The 16,039-nt window shown below is 61.5% G+C and overlaps 2 protein-coding genes across 4 annotated transcripts; one reads left to right on the forward strand and one right to left on the reverse strand.

Moving 5' to 3' along the window:
* The first annotated feature begins 65 nt into the window (after window positions 1-65).
* On the forward strand, window positions 66-7,116 carry RPAIN (RPA interacting protein). Of its 3 annotated transcripts, none has more exons than XM_019413742.1 (7): window positions 66-505; window positions 1,720-1,890; window positions 2,887-2,947; window positions 4,261-4,372; window positions 4,520-4,583; window positions 4,898-5,038; window positions 6,986-7,116. In XM_019413742.1, the coding sequence occupies exons 1-7, from the start codon at window positions 425-427 to the stop codon at window positions 7,013-7,015; spliced, it is 660 nt and encodes a 219-aa protein (XP_019269287.1). In that variant the 5' UTR covers window positions 66-424; the 3' UTR covers window positions 7,016-7,116. The 3 variants fall into 3 exon arrangements, with proteins under 3 accessions (XP_019269287.1, XP_019269289.1, XP_019269288.1); XM_019413743.2 differs by lacking the exon at window positions 66-505 and adding an exon at window positions 513-1,048; XM_019413744.2 differs by lacking the exons at window positions 4,261-4,372; window positions 4,520-4,583; window positions 4,898-5,038; window positions 6,986-7,116 and adding an exon at window positions 3,483-3,704.
* A 59-nt stretch (window positions 7,117-7,175) lies between these two features.
* Window positions 7,176-12,056, reverse strand: C1QBP (complement C1q binding protein). The gene is made up of 6 exons (XM_019413741.2): window positions 11,774-12,056; window positions 10,847-10,997; window positions 9,227-9,320; window positions 8,002-8,097; window positions 7,681-7,803; window positions 7,176-7,574 (listed from the first exon to the last, which is right to left on the reverse strand). The coding sequence occupies exons 1-6, from the start codon at window positions 11,976-11,978 to the stop codon at window positions 7,425-7,427; spliced, it is 819 nt and encodes a 272-aa protein (XP_019269286.1). The 5' UTR covers window positions 11,979-12,056; the 3' UTR covers window positions 7,176-7,424.
* Between the last annotated feature and the right edge of the window lie 3,983 nt (window positions 12,057-16,039).

Consider the following 16,039-nt stretch of genomic DNA (forward strand, 5'->3'; position numbering starts at 1 on the left):
GCCCTTCGGCCAATCACCGAGCAGGCAGGCCGGAAGCACGCGTCCACGGGGGCGGGGCCAAAGGGAGGGCTGCGCGCCCGGCGGGCGTGTAGTCGGGGCCGCCGAGACGGCTCCGCAGCTGCGGGAAGGCCAGTCCCCGGGCCACGGCCGGAGACTGTCTCTTATTGCTGGCTGGACACCTCCGCCTGGCTAAGCCTAGCCATCCCTCAGGATCTACCTCCCTCAGCCCGGCTTGGGCTGACCTCACAAATGCCACTACTCGGGGTCGCCCTCAACTGTGTCTCCGGGAGGGGTAGGCCCAGGAGACTGCCCTTCCCGGAACTCCCCGAGAGCGAGAGCTCCGAGCGCCCGGAAACTACAATTCCCAGGGCTCTGCGCGCCCCCAGGGGCGGGACTTCCTGGCGGCGACTCGCGCGGAGAGGAGATGGCCGAGGCGCCGGGCTCGGGGCGCCGCTCGCTATACAAGGCGACGAGTTCGCCGTCCTGGAAAGAGGCTTTTCGGCAGGTGGGCGTGGGGCTTGGGAAGCCTCGTCCGCGCCGCCGTTACCCCTACTCCGTCCGGGGAGCCGCCCTCCCGCGTGCCGGGCAAGGCAGGTCCCCGAGCGCCGGGCGGTGGCGGGGGACCTGGACCTGGAGCTGGACCTGAGCGGGACTGGACCGAGCCGGGCGCTCTCGGGGTTTCTGGACCCTGCGTGCGGGGTCTTGGCGAGCCGGCCTCGTCCCAGCACCACCTGCTGGGGGCGGTGGGTGGGCGCCGGGGAGGCGCTCGGCTTCCCTCCGTTCCTCGCCAGAGGGGAGTCAAGTACTTGGAAAAGATGCCTGTTTCTGCTCCACACTTGGCTTCTGCGTCTCCGTAACTGTGCCTCAGCAGGGACGTGCGCCTGCCTAACTTGTGACCTATTCTGACATCAGCATGCTTCCCGTCATGTGGTCCACCTTTCCAGAAAGGAGTAGAAATCCTGTATTCTAGGAAAATACTGGGATGCTAGAAATGACGCTAATAGCAGAGGCTTGTCAACCTGGGCTGTGGACGTTTTGAGGAAGACAGGTCTGCGTTGCTGGGGGCGCTGTTCCCCGCAGTGTGGAATGTTTCGCAGCGTCCCTGGCCTCCACCCGCTAGATGCGGTAGCCCCACAATTCAAGTGACAACAACAAAAAATGTCTTCAGGCATTGCCAAATGTGCCCTGGGGGCTAAAAATCGTCCCGCGTTGAGAAACGTGTCCGGGAAGGCGGCTATCATCGCCGTAGCTAGAGCGGCAGGGATGTGGGAGTCAGGACGCCGGCATTGAAGACAGGCTGTGAAATATGCCGATCTGGGCTCAGTAAACAAAGCATTGTGATTCCATCTGTCTGTGTGTGGATAAGGGCTGGAGAGGAAAACGCAGAAATAATAATTAAGGTTACAGCCAAACGTTTCCTGTCTGTAAATTTCCTTTAATGTCTCAACACCTAGTCTTAAGAATTTTTTTTTTAATGTTTATTTCGTTTTTGAGAGACAGAGTGTCAGAGGGGGAGGGCCAGAAAGAGAGGGAGACACAGAATCAGAAGCAGGCTCCAGGCTCCGAGCTGCCAGCGCGGAGCCGGACGCGGGGCTTGAACCCATGAACCTCAAGATCATGACCTGAGCTGAAGCCGGACGCCTAACTGACTGAGCCACCCAGGCGCCCCAGGAATTGTTTTTTTTTAACGGAACTGCTCCCCGTCTTTTTCCTTCCAAGGGATGCCTGGAGAGAATGAGAAACAGCCGGGACAGGCTCCTGAACAGATACCGCCAGGCAGGAGGCGGTGTGCCAGGGAGCGCTCAGAGCACCCTTCTGGTGCACGAAGTGATGGAAGAGGAGTGGAGTGCGTTGCGGTCGGTGGAGGGCCGTCCAGAGGCCTCGGCTCAGGTCAGGCTGGGGTGTGTGTTTTCGGGGAGGGGCTACAGCACAGGACCGCCGGGTGTCCTCTCTCCCTGTTTCCCCAAGTCCTCTAACCCCGCCGTCCTCCAGCCCCCGCTCAGCTTTCGAACTACCCTTAACCCAGGCTCCTCCACCTTGAACGTTAGACTCTTCTGGATTCCTGGTTCACGAGCCCCAGACTGTCCGTGTGCCGTGTCACTGCATCTCATGAAACTAAAAAGAAAGAAATTCCACTGCTCGGCTCCCCTCCCCTGGAGATTTTGATTCGGCAGGCAAGGGCCAGGAGGCTCTCTCCTGTAGAGGGTCCCGGAGCTTTCTGATCCTAATCTCAGCCAGAGTGGGGGGGCTGGGTGCAGACAGGAAACCGGTTACCGCGTACCAGGAAGATCGCTGGCTTGGAGGTCCGTGGTTCTGGAATCCCGGCCCTGGTTTTGCTCTGCGCTCTCGCCTCTCCTGTGCCCTGAGCTTCGCTTCACCTTCGTGCCACGAAGAAGGTAGCGCTGGCCAAGCAACGTGAGAAAATGCCAGTACGCTGCCTGGGAAACATCGGGGCTGTCTGTAGCGATGACGCACTGTTGGGTGATTTCCACGTGCGCCAGCGCTCGCCCCGTGTCTGAGTAACCGTCGGCGTCACAGGAGCTCTTTCAAGTAGGTTTATTCCCGCTTCACAGAGGCCCGAGGTGAGGTTTACAGAGGTTCAGAACTTTCCGGCACTTACTTGGCTTTGGCAGAACAAATACTTAGCTGCTGCCCTAGGCTGTCTCCCCCCAGATTTGGGACCATTATTTTGTCACTGGGGGTTCAGTGGCTCGTTGATGGCTTCTTGGCGTGACCGTGTTACCACATCATCGCTAAATCCTGCAGAAGGACTGGACCGGTTTCCTCAGTGACAGCTGACTTCAAGCCAGCCTCCACGTAGGAGTCGGGCTGGGGCCTGCTGGCTGATTAGGACTTGAAGCCTCACGAGCCCACTTTCTCTTGCAGTTGGAGGAGCCCTTGGACCTGGCTGTGCTCGAGGAGATCCAGCAGGAGCTGGCCGACCAAGGTGTGCCCTGGGGTCATCCTTCCACCTGCTCGTCCCTATGCTAACGCAACGTTTGTTTGTTTTGGAGAGAGAAAGAGGAGGGGCAGAGAGAGGGGGACAGAGGATCTGAAGCAGGCTCTGAGCTGACAGCTGAGAGCCTGATGTGGGGCTCGAACTCACCAACCGTGAGATCGTGATCTGAGGCCAAGTCGGATGCTTAACCGACTGAGCCACCCAGGCGCCCCGCTGCCCACTTTTCAGAGAGGATTAATTCTGCCTCCACGTTAGCTTCAGGCGGGTGTCAGAAGGCCCTGTTTTGACTTTCAAGTCTCCGCTGTCTGCCCGAGAATAAGTCTTTTGGGCGCTGGGCCTTGTGCTCAGACTCTGCGTTCCGTGGTGTTGTTTTCTCCTGGTGGCTAGCGGACAAGGTACCCTGAGACAAGGCAGTGGTGTCGCGCCCGGGTGACGCAGCTCGGGGTGCGGCCGGGGAGCAGCATCCGTTCCGTGGAACGCGGTCCCGTGTTTATTCTGTGTGGCGGTTCCTTTCTGTTTACAGAGGAATAGTACACCGAGCCCAGCTCCGTCCCAACGTAACTTTATTTGAAAAGTCGGACGTGGGCTGTGGTTTGCTGACCCCCTGCGCTGCAGCCTAGACCGTGAGCTCATCGAGAGCAGGGACCGGCGTCTTTCACCTCTGTCCCTCTTTCCTACCACCTACGTCCTGGGCATCGTGGCCCGCTTGCCGCATGAAAGAACACAGATTGTGCAGGACACAGACCTGGAGAACAGGGCACTTCACACTCAGCAGGGTGGGCTGGGCGACGGCAGGAAGTGCCCTGTAAGTGTCCCCTCTCTCCAGCTGCCCCCCAGGGCCCTGACCCACCACGCTCTGCTCCCGCAGCCTCTGGAGCGGTGTGTGAACGTTGTGTCCCTGTCCCTTGTCCTTACCACTTTCCCGCCGGTGCTCACGGAGGACAGGCAGACGGGAGGGGAGGGGCAACAGGTTGGAGCCTGACAGAGCAGTAAATGGCTTATGATTGGTAGCATGATTTGGCCTGAAATTATCCTGTCCTGGGATGAAGCCTTCGGAGTGGCCCCTGGCGTGGAGGCGGGGTCGGGGTCGTAGAAGGAGGCCGGCCGGCCGGCGCGGGGTGGGGGAGCAGGTGGGGTGGGGGTGGGGCGGGCCGGAGGTGGGGGTAGGGGGCCGCCCTGGGTAGGCGGTGGGGTGGGGCCGGCCGGGGTTGGGGGGAGGCGGGGCGTGGCCCGCGGCAGGGGAGGCGGGCCGGCCGGGGAGGGGGCGGGGCCGGCCCGCACAGCTGCCCCTTGCCTTGCAGAGCGGAGCATCATCGGCGAGTATGAGAAGAGCTTGCAGTTCGACGAGCGGTGTCTCAGCATCATACTGGCTGAATGGGAAGCAAACCCCCTCATCTGTCCTGTGTGCACAAAGTAAGTCTTCGAAACGTTTCCAGCGTTATCGGCCCCCCCGCCCCCGCCCCCAGGTGAGTGGCGCACCTCCCCGCCCCACCGCCAGACACCGCTTGTCTGGAGAGGTCTGCTGGCCGCCGTCGTCTGTGACCCCGACTCTGCTTCCAGGTCCAACCTGAGGGTAGCCAACGGCGTGGTCACGTGTCCGTGTGGCCTGTACCTCTCCAATCAGGTAAGTTCCACACGCGGGTGGCTGTGTCCTCTTTCCGCGCGGACCCGCTTTCTCGGGGAGCCTCCGGGGCTCCCTCCCGGCCCCACGTCCTACTCACACAGGCCCGGCTGGGAGGCTGGAGCGTGGCCGGCTCTGCACCCTCCCCCCATCCCCCGCAGCCATTTGCTAAACACAAGGGCCCCGGCGCTCCAGATCTTTCCGGGAGTGTGCTTGTCTTCCTAGCTCCCGTGACCTCTTACCTGACGGGGACTGATTTTCAAGCTGTTGACTCTGGGGTAGCTGGATTGGGTTGTAGCTTAACTTTTATTTCCTAGTTTCCGGAGTTGACGGAGCAAAAGCTTCGCGCCTGCATAGAGGACAGCGTGAACGCGCACAGCGCACACTGTCCCCACACGCCTGAATTTTCGGTCACACAGGCGACGGGAGAAAGGCCCACTCTTCTCATGAGCTGCCTGGTAAGCCTGCCGGGGACCCCGTGGTGAGGGCGGGCCGGTCGTAGGTTCTCTTCCCGCACCGGGAGAAATCCCAGCTCAGAAGCAGGGAGACGTTTATCTTCTTATCTCCTTTTAAACTGTGTTCTTTTGAACCGGGTAGGGGTTTAAAAGTGCAGTTTGTTCTCTGAGGGGTTTACTTGCCCAGGAAGATGAAGCCGCTGAAGCTACCGGAAGGGAGGGCACAGAGGCCACCCAGGAGCGGGGAGCCTGGCTCAGAGTCAGTGGACACTGTCACACTCACGAGACCCAGACAGGCCGGCCCGGGTCCGTTGTGCAGGAGGAAGCAGGAGGGCGTCGGGTCACTGGGGAGACAAGTGCCCCTGTGAGGGGGCTGGACGGTGGGGAGGGAGGCAGCTGGGCCGCGGGCTCCGTCTGTGACGAGGGGACGTGTCCCCACTGCTGCGGGCGGGAAGCGGGCTCGCGTCAGGCTCGTCCTCCAGGGAGACCGAGCCGGGCCTGGAGTCCGGGTCTCTGGTTCCGGGGCCTCCGCTGTTCCCTGCTCGGGGCTCGGGCCGGTGGGGACCGGCTTTCCCGCAGGCGGGGTGGGCAGGACCCTGGGTGAGGTTTAAGTGGCCGGCGGCCGCCCCGGCTGCTCCAGCCCCTCACGGACCAGGCGCCTCCGGGGGCTCCCGCTCTGCGTCCGACGCGACGCTCGAGGCTGGTTGCACCCGTGACTGAGCACCGTGGCAGCCCGAGTCCTGCTGTCCTTGGGCTCCCGCTGTGCCTGATGCCGCGTCTCCGCCACGCCACTCGTGCCTTCGTCCTTGAGGGCGACCCCACGCCTTCACTGTCCTCCCAGCCCCAGCGCGTAGGCGGGTGCCTGATGCGTCTGCAGCAACGGGTTGAGGTCGGGGTGGGGGCGCGGGTCAAGTGGCTTCGGCCCCCGCCTCCTTGCGGACGTGGGCGAGCCAGCCACCTGAGGCATGTGGCGCTGGGAACGTGAGCCCCAGCCGCGGGCTGGAGGGAGTGGCTGGGAGCACCCCGCGGCACCCCAGCGCGTGGCCGTCGCGGGCCCCGGTCCGTGGGGTCAGGGCCCCGAAGCTCCGAGCAGAGGGAAGGCGGGCGGAGGCGAGGCCAGCCCTCCTGGGCACAGCTTGCCAGCGCGGCCCTCCCGTGGGGAGAGACCGCCGTGGGGCCGGAGGGTGACAGAAGCCGGGTTGAGTTCATGCGCCCGGAGCGCTGGAACTCGGGTCGCCAGGCCTCTGGCTTCACGTGAGGGGGAGTCCAGGACCGAGGGGTCAGGCTGAGGGGTTCGGCCTGGATGTGGGGCGTGAGTCCAAGCCGCAGGTGCGGGCTACGAAAGGTCACGCGTGGCCACGAGGACACGGGAGGCAGGAGATGTGCGAGCGGTCCGGGCTGGTCACAGGCTGGAGGGCGCTAGACCCCAGAAAGTCACGCGTATCCCCTGTGGAAGCGGTTGGGGACTCCGTGGCATGGTGGCCGGGCGAGCGGTCAGGGAGTCAGGAGCCCGTTTTCACTCCGATGCTTACCGGGCCTCAAGTTGGGGCTCTGCCCGCGGCGGGCACGCGTGGTCTGTACCTCCCTGCGGCACATGCCTGTTTGAGGCCCAGGCTCAGGGGGAGGAGCCTCACCTCCCCGAGTGGCCGCCAAAGCTACCAGCTGTCAGAGGCTTGAATCTGGCCTCTGGCCTCCCCCGTCCCAAGGGGGAGGGCGTTTGAGTGTCTCTGGGATCTGATCTCAGCTGGAGGCGGCCGTGCTGCTGCTGGCAGCCAAGGCCAAGGCAGTCGTCCTGGGGCTGCGGGAGGGCGGTCCCCAGCACAGCCCCAGAGCCAGGCTCTCCATGCCGGCGCCACACCGCCCAAACCAGCCGGTGACTTGACGACCTGCAGCACAGATGTCACTGCTGATTAGACCCGAACCACACCCTGAGTTCTGTCCACATTCCAGGCTTGTGACACTTGGACCGCGATCCTCTAGAACCGGCCCGGACACCTCCCCACTCGCTCCATCGGACAAAGGGCCTTGTAAATAGAAACGTTTAATTTATAACTTATTTTGTATTAAAATTTTCAAACGTCTCTGCTGTCGGGTGTTCTGTGACTCAGGCTGAGGGAAGGAATAGAGAAGACGGGACACCTCGGGGGAGCGAAACCAATTTTATTGTCCGTCATTCTGTTATACAAAATTCCAGGAGCGCCAGAGCCTAGAGGAGGAGTCAACGAACAGGAAATGAGAGGGCAACAGAAATAATTTAGATCTGAATTATTTTCCATGATATTAGCACGAAAACCGTCTCCAAGCACGCGTGTCTCGCTCCAGAGTGGCCTTGTCCCCTGGCCCAAGCCTGCCGTAAACGCAAGGTGTGCCACGTCTGCTCCGGTCCGGCCTACTGGCTCTTGACGAACCCCTTCAGGTCTTCGAGAAAAGTGATGTACTCCCGGTGCTCCAGGGCCGTGCTGAGCTCCACCAGCTCATCGGCGAAAGTGTTGTCCACCCCCCGGTCGGCCAGGAAGTCCATCAGGTGGTCGTATAAGGCCTGGAGACGGAAACGCCACTCGCTACCAAGATGCCGCGTGTCCCTCCCCGGACCGGGACGCTCGCCCCGCGGGGCCCAGGGCGCGCCCACCTTCCCGGGGGCTCACCCAGTCCAGGGAGTCCGTGTTGAGCGTGTAGTTCGTGTCCTTCCACTCAGACTCGCCAACCGACTGAAAGCTCACTTCTCTGATGGCGAAAATGTCACTCTCGTCCTCCTCTTCCTGCCCCACCTGAAAGGACACGGGATTTGGGGAAAGTGAAGCGGCTTCTGGGACAAACCAGACCATTAACAGCTTGAGAGTCGCCAGATTTTAACCCGCCCTCACCCCCCACGTCCTCCCCTGCTCTGCTGGCCCCTGAACGGGCCCAGGAAGGTCCCCGGAGGCCCTCCCCGTCCCCAGGGGGGGCGGGCACGCCACCCTACACACCTCATCTTCTGGATAGTGACAGTCCAGAACCAGGGCCTTCTTGCCGCCGTCCTTTATAACCTCCACCACGAAATTGGGAGTGGACGTCAGTTCGGGCTGGGGAAGCGAGAACAAGTCAGCGCGTGCCGTGCCGGCAGGGGGGCGGCTGCCCGGACCGGAGAGCTCACCCTGCGGGGCCCTGATGCCCACGGCTGGGGTGGCAGTCGGCGCGTTCAGACGATATGCGCTAGTGCCCGTAAGTGAACAGCCTGGAATGCTAACGGCATTGAGGCCACGCGCCAGCTCGTTGGGGAGACCGGGCTACCCTGTCCCTGAGTCGGTCCTTTCTGGACTTCTAAACGAGGTCTTCGAGGGCAGGGGGTCACACAGCTGGCGCGGCTTTGCACCTGTCAGCGTCTTACTTGTTCACAGAACTTGCCACGCTTAGAGTTAAATCTGAATTACGGCCCCAGCTAAGTTAATTCACCTCCTCCCCCGGGGCCCGGTTTTCCATCCTCAGGCTGCAAAGCTGGCTCAGACCCCCGCGACCTCTCCCCTTCCCGCTGACATTTCGAGGTCTTCCTCTGTACTGGACGGGGAGCCGTCCGATACCGGGGGACCGCAGTCGGGGTGGCTGAGACAGAAGCACACGGTGGGGCGGGGTGTAATCGGTGCTTGGTCATGAGACGAGTCCAACACCTGCTTAGTCAGGAAGTCCGGGGACCCTGTGACCCTCACACTAGCCGGCTCCTAGCCAGGCACACGGCCTCTTAAGATGTTTGAGGACCGGGCACATCCGGGTCCGGCCAAGAGGGGTCGTGTGCCAAAGTGTCAGGTGTCCCAATCTCTGACACCCCAGCTCTGCTACCCTGGATCAGTGGCTGGTGTTTACCACCAGCCTGTGAAACGTCAGAACATTCCTTGCTCGGAAACACTGCAAACATCTCCCGATTGCGAGAAGGCTTAAAAGAGGCTCGTTTCTTCCCATTAAGAGCACACAGGCCACACTGTAAGCCTATGGGGGGGGGGGGGGGGAAGGGGGGCAGCTTCCTGAGTTCTGGGAAGGAAAGGGGGCCTCCCGGTGCTGGTGCTACAGCCGGAGAGCGCTGCTCCGGGAGGAGAGCCCCGAGGACAGAGGCCCCCTGCCTCCCTGCACCTCCCTTCCCACAGCGGAGGAATCAGAACACAACACGTTCCTTCCCCGAGGCCCTGGAATGACCTGTCAGCACTCAGATCCCCTGCTCACCTCCTGTTCTTCCGCCTTCTGCCCCTGGGAGGGCTCCTCCTCCCCAGCAAATGTCGGCGGGATGCTGTTGTTAATGTTGAACGTCACCGTGATCCTACAGAAGCGAGACAAACCTCAGGAAGGGCTGTTTTCACTCGGTATTTAACTGAGTAAAGTGCCGAGCTGTGATACAGTTAAAAATGCCGATGGAAACAATGTCTCTGACGCTACGGACTTGACTGTACAGTTTCCTGAACAGCCGGGTGGCTCCGGCCCCAAGATGGACTTAGCAGCCGTGACTGTGCCCCCTACGCGTCAGCTGCTGGAAGTCAAACTAATGGGCCCAGACTGGCCCCCCTTTATCTCCACCAGATCCAGTCCTGTGTGGGCCCCTTCGGCCGGTGGTGCCCCAGGGCCACACCCACCGGTTATCTCCCCAGGGCCTCCGCCCACCCTGCTCTTGCCCCGGGCGCCCTCCGGTGGCAGTGACTGAGAAAGAGCTGGGATGGCAGAGAAGCCTCTGGGGAAAGCTACCCCCAAGGAGCTGGGGGGGGGGGGGGGGGCGGGGCAGAGCAGAGCGGCCTGAGGCTAAGGACCAAGAGAAGCCTGGGGGGCTCAGTCAGTTAATAGTCTGACTCAATTTCTGCTCTGGTCATCATCTCAAGGTCCGGTTCATGAATTTGAGCCCCAGGTAGGGCTCAGAGCCTGGAGCCTGCTTCAGATTCTGGTCTCCCTCTCTCTCTGCCCCTCCCCTGCTCAGCTGCTCAGTTCTCTCTCTCAAGATAAACAAACTTAAAAAAAAAATAAAATAAAAAAAAAAAACAGCAGTGCAAGTTTCACTCACACACCAGGCCAGAAACACCCAGTTCCCGACAACTTTAAGGCGCAAGGATCCTCCTCACCTGACAAATCAGGCCCCGAGCCCCAAGTGGAAACCGCAGCGAGGGGACCGCAGAAGCTGTATGGCTCACCCGCCACCCCTGCCCGCCACCCCCTGGAGCTGCAGAAGCCCCCTCCTGCAGGAGGGCCGGCTGGACGTTCAGCCACAAGACCTGTCTGACCCGCCCGAGCGCTGACCCAGGTGAGCCCCTGGGCACAGAAATGCTTCTATTCACGAGAACCTTATGTAGAATGACCCCAAACCGGCTGCGACTCCACTCGCCCCAGGAAAACGGTTTTGGTGACGTCACAGAGCACACCGCTGACCCTAGGGGACAGGACCCACTCTAGGCAGAAAAACCCAAGAATCAGAACCCTCCTTTACAACACGTACGAAAGTGGACTCAGAACGGGAGGGGGGTCACACATCTGAACTGGGCGGAGAGCCCCCCACCTTCCTGGTGGCCACACTCACTGCACCGTATCCTGTCCTACAGGCGAGGCACAAGGTTTGCGTTCAGGGCGCAGGGACCCCGATCCTCGGCCAGAGCCCGCGGAGGCGGCGGCCAGCGCCCTGGGCAGTCGGGGTCTGCGCGCCCAGCCTCAGCAGGAAGGACAGCCGGCCCCCCAGGCCCGCGGGCCTCCGGCTGCCAACTGCTGTGCGGCTCCCTCACGGTCCCGATGAACGCAGCACCGATGAACGCAGCACCGGGCAGGCCCACTCGGGGGGCGCTTCCCCGGACCCCAGGCGCCCGCACTTACTTTTCTCCAGCCACTTTCCGCACTAACGTGGCTTCTGTCCCGTTCACTTCCAGCTCCCAGCCCCCAGACATCTTGGGGAGGGACCCGTGCTTCTGGATCTTCTTCTCCTCCTTAATCTCGTCGTTCAGGAACTCGACGAAAGCTTTGTCTCCTACGGTTAAGAGTCCATAAGACACAGAAAAAGAACCAGTCCGTCTAAAACCCGAGACCTGGGGTTACTGCAGCCGGAAACCTAGACCTGGGATCGTTTCTGATCCTTGTGCTGCTGCCAACCGGGCTCTACAAACGGGGTCCAATTCCCACCCGTGACGCCTCAGTTTCCCCATCTGTAAAAATGCTGGAAACACTTCACCAGGAAGCTGACCTAGACTCTAGGAAAACGATTTTGCCAGGCTTGACCACACCTGGAACCCCTGACCCCCGGGCTCCCCAACGGTCCATCTCGGAGGCTCAGACAAAGCCGCCCGCAGGGTTTAATCACATCTATCCCCACCCGTGGGGGGAGGACCACGGGTTCAACCCGCTGGTCACCCACCAGTGGGGGAATGCGCCGGACTGGGTGCCTAGGACCCACAGCAGAGGGGAACATCCCCCGCCCCCCGCCCCGTGGGTCACCGGCCCTGACCCCAGCCCCTCGACCCCCAGCCCTGACCGCCCAGCCCCGGCCTGACCCCTCGGTACTCAACCTTTGACCCCCGCGAGCCATGGCCCTGGGACCCCCGACCCTTGACCCCTTGGCCCTCACCCCACCCCCTTGCCTACTGGTCCCCCAGCCTCCAGCCCCCGACCCCCTCGTCCCCTAACCCCCTAGCCCTGACCCCCGACCCCTCGCGACTCCCCCCAGCCCTTACCTCCAACTTGTCGCCGCCTGACCCCCGACCCCACGCCCCCCTCGCCCCAGCCCTGACCCCCGACCCCGAGCCTCACCCTGGGTGTGCAGCGCGCCGCAGCCGCAGCTGCAGGGCCCGCGGGGGAGCAGGAGGCCGGCGCGCACTCGGAACAGCCCGAAAGGCCGCACGCACGGCCGGGGCGCGGGCTGCAGCAGCGGCCGCGTTGGCGGGACGGGCGCGGCGCGGAGCCCGGCGACGGCGGAGCCCAGCGCGCGGGGCACGCGGCGCAGCAGAGGGAGCATCGCGGCGGCGGCGGACACGTGCGGGTGCGAAGGGCGACCCCGGCCGAGATCCCCGCCCGCGCGCCGCCGGAAGTCCCGCCCCCGCCGGGAGCGCTTCCGCCCCGGCGCAGTGCGGGCCCGAGGCGCCGGGCTGCGCGGCGCCCTCTGCTGGCGGCCTGCGGTGCGACCCGCGGGCCTGGGTCCCCGAGGTCAGCGCGGCTGCCCGGACCTGATCTTCCCGCCCGCCCCGCCGCTCCGCCCCGCCGCTCCGCCCCGCGGGCCGCTTAGCTCCAGGGCGGGCCCTCTGAATTGCTACGACACCCCCCCCTTCAGCGTGCACTCCCCTCCCCCGGCATGCACACCCTCAACCCCGGCGTGCACCTTCCCGCGTGCACTCCCCTCGCGTGCGTTCCCGCCCCGTGCACCCCTCTCCCCAGCGTATACCACCCCGCGTGCACCCCCTTCCCCGGCATGCACCTCCTCTTGTGCACCCCTCTCCCGCAACGCGCACCTCCCGAGCTGCACCTCCCTCCTCCGAGTGCACCCCCTCTCGGAGTGCATCTCCCTCGCATGCACCCCACTGTATCTCCCCCCTTCCTCAGCGTGTACCACCCCGTCGGCGTGTTTCCCCCCCAGCCTGCATCCCCTTTCCCCAGCATGCACCCTTGTGTGCAGCCCCCTCCTCTGGCACGCATATCCTCTTCCCCCGCGTGCACCTCCCGCACGCGCTCTACCTTGGATGTGCACCACTCCCCGCCGGCATATACCCCCACCGGGCGTGCCCCCGGTTCTGATGGCCCGCCTGGCACTGTTCTGGAGCCAGGAAGCTGGGAGTGGGGGCGAGGGTCCCCGAAAAAGAGAGCTCTCAGGACCCGAGAGGTCATTTCAGGGGCCCAGCCAGGCTCAGTGATCGGAGCCCTACTCGTCAGCAGAACTTCCTAGGTGGCGTCAGAATCGCAAAGAAATGCAAAAACCTCAGCAGATGAGGATTTCAAGGTAATAAAGAGAAGGCAGAAACTCACTAGCCTGTAGCATAGTTGTCACTTCTCAGAGATAAGTGCGTGGTAAACCCCACTGCTGTTTCAAAAGGAAGCAAGGCCCCGCATCCTCACTGGAGAGGAGCCCAAGATCCCGGCTTGGGGGGTGTGCCCCCCCCCCCCCCAACACACAAGTGTCCTCTCCTTCATTATAATGTTAAAGTGTCCGCCTGGCAGCTCGGGCTTTTCAAGCTTACGCCCTATGCCCGCACAACCTCATGCCTCCCTCTACCTGCAGTGACAAGGCTCCCCTCGCTGAACCCCAAATGAAAAGAACCCGCTCATTCATCTCTGCGCGGGGAGTCCCGGCCTTGGAGGTTCTTCCCCTCCGTCTCTGAGTTGCCCAGATCAAGTTTCCCGTGTGACCACCGCTCCTGGCGTATAGTCTCTGCCTGTGACTCGTGTTAGACGGAGCAGGATCTGGACTCGGGTCCCCTGAACCCCGACCCCGAGGAAGGGGGAAAGGGCTAAGACTTTATGCCTGTAGCACATGTTGCCGGAAGGTGGAGGGAGCATGCCGACTTGAGGACCTCACCAAAGACCCAGCTCTGCCCTCTCGCGGACTCCCTCCCTCACGCCTCCCTCACCTGAATACTAAGATTTACCCTGGGGGTGGACATTTAATGCGTTAGCCACCTTCAAGTGCACCGTGCTAATAAATCTCCACCTGTGTTCAGACGGCATCCCTTTCCCCACCCGAACTCTTTTTAATGTTTATTTATTTTTGAGGGAGAGAGAGACAGAGAGAGAGAACACAAGCAGGGGAGGGGCAGAGGGAGAGGGAGACACAGAATCCGAAACAGCTCCAGGCTCCGAGCTGTCAGCCCAGAGCCCGACGCGGGGCTCGAACTCGCAAGCCGTGAGATCATGACCTGAGCCGAAGTCGGACGCTCAACCGACTGAGCCACCTGGGCGCCCCGAGACTATAAATATATATATATATAAAACACACATATATTCTGAGCAGCAGGAAGAGCAGACCCAAGAACCAGCCGCACACAGCGCAGCACGTACGAGAGTCCTCGGCACCTGCAAACGGGAGCATCACACACACGAGCGGTTTCTGTCGCGTTGAGAACAAGCTTGAAAATCCAACAGAAACCTGAACAAAGCTGGGTTTTTTCCCGCAAGTTGGAACTTTCGAATCAAACCCTAACCAAACCCTTGCTTGCCCACGGGTGTGGCGTCCCCTCGCTCGCGGAAGGGACCCCACCTCGCACACACGCACGTGGTTCCGGACGGCGGGAGTGAGCGGATCGGGGCGTCCCGGCACGTCACCAGCGTCCCCCCAGGGCAGGCACTCTGCACAGGCGGCAGAGAGGCCGCGCACAGTCAGGCTGTCATCCGGGACCGCGGGTCCGCGGCTCCTCCGGGCCGCCCTGCCCGCTGCTCCCCCGAGACCCCGGGAGGCGGACGTGCGTTTACGTGCAGCTGCTCTGGGAGCTGGCGACCCGTCCAGACAGAGATCTCACGGCGTGGAGAGGAGGGGTCTCCCCTCAGAGGTTCCACCAAGCGAACGGGAGCTCACGACTGTATCTGCGACGTCGTTGTGAGACATGTGACTTTCTTTCTTTTTTTTTTTTTTTAATTTTTTTTTAACGTTTATTTATTTTTGAGACAGAGAGAGACAGAGCATGAATGGGGGAGGGGCAGAGAGAGAGGGAGACACAGAATCTGAAGCAGGCTCCAGGCTCTGAGCCGTCAGCCCAGAGCCTGATGCGGGGCTCGAACTCACGGACCGCGAGATCATGACCTGAGCCAAAGTCGGACGCTTAACCGACGGAGCCACCCAGGCGCCCCAATGAGACATGTCACTTTCTTAAGAAATCACTGGGTCCCCTGTAAACGGCCGTGTATTTCTTTGTAGTAACACATGGTCAGAGTCGGTTCTCCAATCTGATTCAATCCCCGAGCAGCAGGATTAAAAATTAACTGTTTTAAAACCCCGATAAAAAAAAACTACAGTATTAAAACTCTACCAGAACGCTCCAGTGATAAAGGTATTTCTGCAGGGAAACATGAAAGCTTTTTGGAAGCTACTGACCCCTGACTCCTGCCCAGAACACAATCCACATTTCTGGGAAGTGTTCTGGTACTTACACCGGGACTAAATTATTGCAGGTTAAGCTTCCCTTGCCCCAGAGAACACTCTAGACCGAATTCGCCGAACAAATTCTGAGGAACATAATCACCCACTCCCAATTTTTTTTTTACCAACACGATTCATGTTTTATTAAAAATACAATTTTTTTCTTTTACCAAGTCAGGCTGAACATCCCAGGCCTCTATTAAGAAGTGAGAAAAATACAGTTAAAACTTTTTCTGAAAAACTCGTCAGAAAGTCAGTAACCGTAAAGAACAAGGCGGTCAGAGGAAGGCCGACTAGAAGTCTGAGAATTCAGTAAAATGGGGCATCTCGGACCTGTGGGACCCTATCTGGCCCGCACGTCGCTATTTCTAACGGAAGTCCGTCCAGGTGCCCGACGGTCCTCATGCTGACCCAACACGCGGGCGCTCGGGCTCGGCCGGTGCCGGAAGCCGGGCCGGACGGGCACACGGACAGATGGACGGAAGGACGGACGGGTGAGGCCGGAGAGCGCCAGCAGGACGGTCTGGGAGAGGGGCCCCTGGGCCCAGAGCAGACTCACCACAGCCGCTGAAGCGTCTCTCGGGCGGTGTGGCCCCTGCCTAGAAACTGCACGGCCCGCTGCGCGAGGAACGACCGAGACCCCACGCATCCCGGTTTAGAATGAAGCACGACAGAAAGGCTAACTCGGCCTCCTTTAGGGCAAGACACCGTCTGGGGAAAGATTACTTGCTTCCCATAATGAAACGGCTAAGAGCAACTTTGGTGTCTTTTCCCTTCTCACGACACAGGGCAGGGAGGAGACTGTGGAGACCCTGCGAGTGCCCCCTCACCCCCGGGGGTGAGGCTCACGAGGGGAGGCGAGCCCAGGAGCTAAGACCGCGGCATTTCCCTCCTCAAACCCCTACGGGAGTTACAGACGACAGGACAGCTGAGCTCAGCGACCTGCTGGGGTCCCT

Source organism: Panthera pardus, unplaced genomic scaffold (genome assembly GCF_024362965.1).
Source record: "Panthera pardus isolate Hobbes unplaced genomic scaffold, ASM2436296v1 HiC_scaffold_3, whole genome shotgun sequence".
NCBI classification, from domain to species: domain Eukaryota; kingdom Metazoa; phylum Chordata; class Mammalia; order Carnivora; family Felidae; genus Panthera; species Panthera pardus.